Source organism: Apaloderma vittatum, unplaced genomic scaffold (genome assembly GCF_000703405.1).
Source record: "Apaloderma vittatum isolate BGI_N311 unplaced genomic scaffold, ASM70340v1 scaffold33578, whole genome shotgun sequence".
NCBI classification, from domain to species: Eukaryota; Metazoa; Chordata; class Aves; order Trogoniformes; family Trogonidae; genus Apaloderma; species Apaloderma vittatum.
In genome coordinates, this window is record NW_009730727.1 from 651 (window position 1) to 2,078 (window position 1,428).

General features: G+C 58.5%; 1 protein-coding gene across 1 annotated transcript in view; it reads right to left on the reverse strand.

The window, feature by feature from the left end:
- Positions 1 to 274: 274 nt before the first annotated feature.
- The window catches only part of THOC3 (THO complex 3), a gene marked incomplete at its 5' end in the record, with an annotated part of 1,427 nt that continues 273 nt past the window's right edge, over positions 275 to 1,428 (reverse strand). Inside the window, 3 exons of the mRNA XM_009874911.1 lie at positions 275 to 458; positions 798 to 898; positions 986 to 1,147. Of these exons, the coding sequence (XP_009873213.1) occupies positions 295 to 458; positions 798 to 898; positions 986 to 1,147 (427 nt within the window). The remainder of the gene's footprint in view (positions 459 to 797; positions 899 to 985; positions 1,148 to 1,428) is intronic.

Here is a 1,428-nt window from a genome sequence, read left to right on the forward strand (position 1 = left end):
GGCACCCGCCGGGCCCCTCCAGTCCCCTGCAGTGACTCTCTTTGGCCCACCTGCCTTTGGAACAAGCCCCAGCACACCCCAGAGAAGAAGTGGCAGCCCTGAGATGGCAAGGGGGGCCCCCGCTAGCATGCCCCCAGGATACATGCTGCTTTTTAGCAGTACACACAGAGCTGAGCCAAAGGTCGCAGCATCGCTGAGCAGGCCAGGAGGGAGCCACCTCCTTTCCCCAACCTACACTATGCATTCTCCCACCCCTGAGAGCAGGGAAGAATTGCCTCCCCGGGTGCAGTTCAGTTAGGAGTCATTGGGGAGCCCGAAGAGCTTGACGGTGCCTGCCTCCCGGCTGCTGTCGTATTTGCCATCTTTGTCATCACAGGCGAAGGCCAGCAGCGGCCTCTTTGGGTGCCAGGCCACTGTGAAGGTGGGGGACTCGCACTGCACCTCCCAGAGCTTCTCTCCTGCATGGAAAAGGGACCACGTCAGCCCAGAGAGCCTCGGCCCTCCATGCCCTCCAGGCACACTAGAGCCAAGCAACTGCTTCTTCTCTCCCGCCAGGGCAGAGGAGGAACTTCTCTCCCTCCAGGGCAGAGGAGGAACAAACAACGCTTCAGCGCCTTTTAATGACCTGGTGACAAGGCACAGACACGACACGCACGTCTACCGCAGAAAAATGATGCAGAGGCTCCCCCTCACGGTGCTTTGCTCTGCACAACCAAGACCAGATCTTTCAACACCCTCCCAGCTCCACCAGCAATTTTCCATCCAATTCCCTCCTTGCTGTTCCCCAAAACCATTACCTGTCTCCACCTCTGCGATGTCAATGAAGTGATCTTCTGACGCTGATGCCAACATCTTCCCATCATGGCTAAAGCTCAGCGTTCGCACAGGCCAGTCAAGCCTGCAGCAGGGCAGTGAGGCAGTGAGTGAGCATCACCTGCACCACCACCGGCGAGGGGAGGGAAAGGACCGGGGCAGCACTACCCACCTTGAGAAGCACCTCACACACACCAGCTCATCCACATCCCAGAGGCTGACTAACGCGTCGGCACTGCCCGTAGCAAAGTACTTTCCCATGGGATCGAACTTGATGCAGATGCAGTTTGAAGGATGGGCGTTGATGGACTGAATGGGTTTCAGCTCTGGGTAGCTGCAGAGGTGAAGGGAGAAGGCAGGAAGCAGTGAGAGGAGCGTAGTGCTCATCTACAACCAGGGCAGGTGGGACTGGGAGCAAACCAAGCCAGTGCAGGGCCTTGAAAACCCTGAGCGAACGAGGCAAAGCATCAGGGTGACTCTCAGGGAGCCCAGCCCAGAACTGGGGCAACCTCAGCTCCAGGCGAGTTCATTCCAACCCGAGGGCTGGGAATTGCTGGAGTGTGGGACGGGTTCCCCAAAAGCAGCAAAGGGGCTTTTGGGCGTATTTCCCGCGCG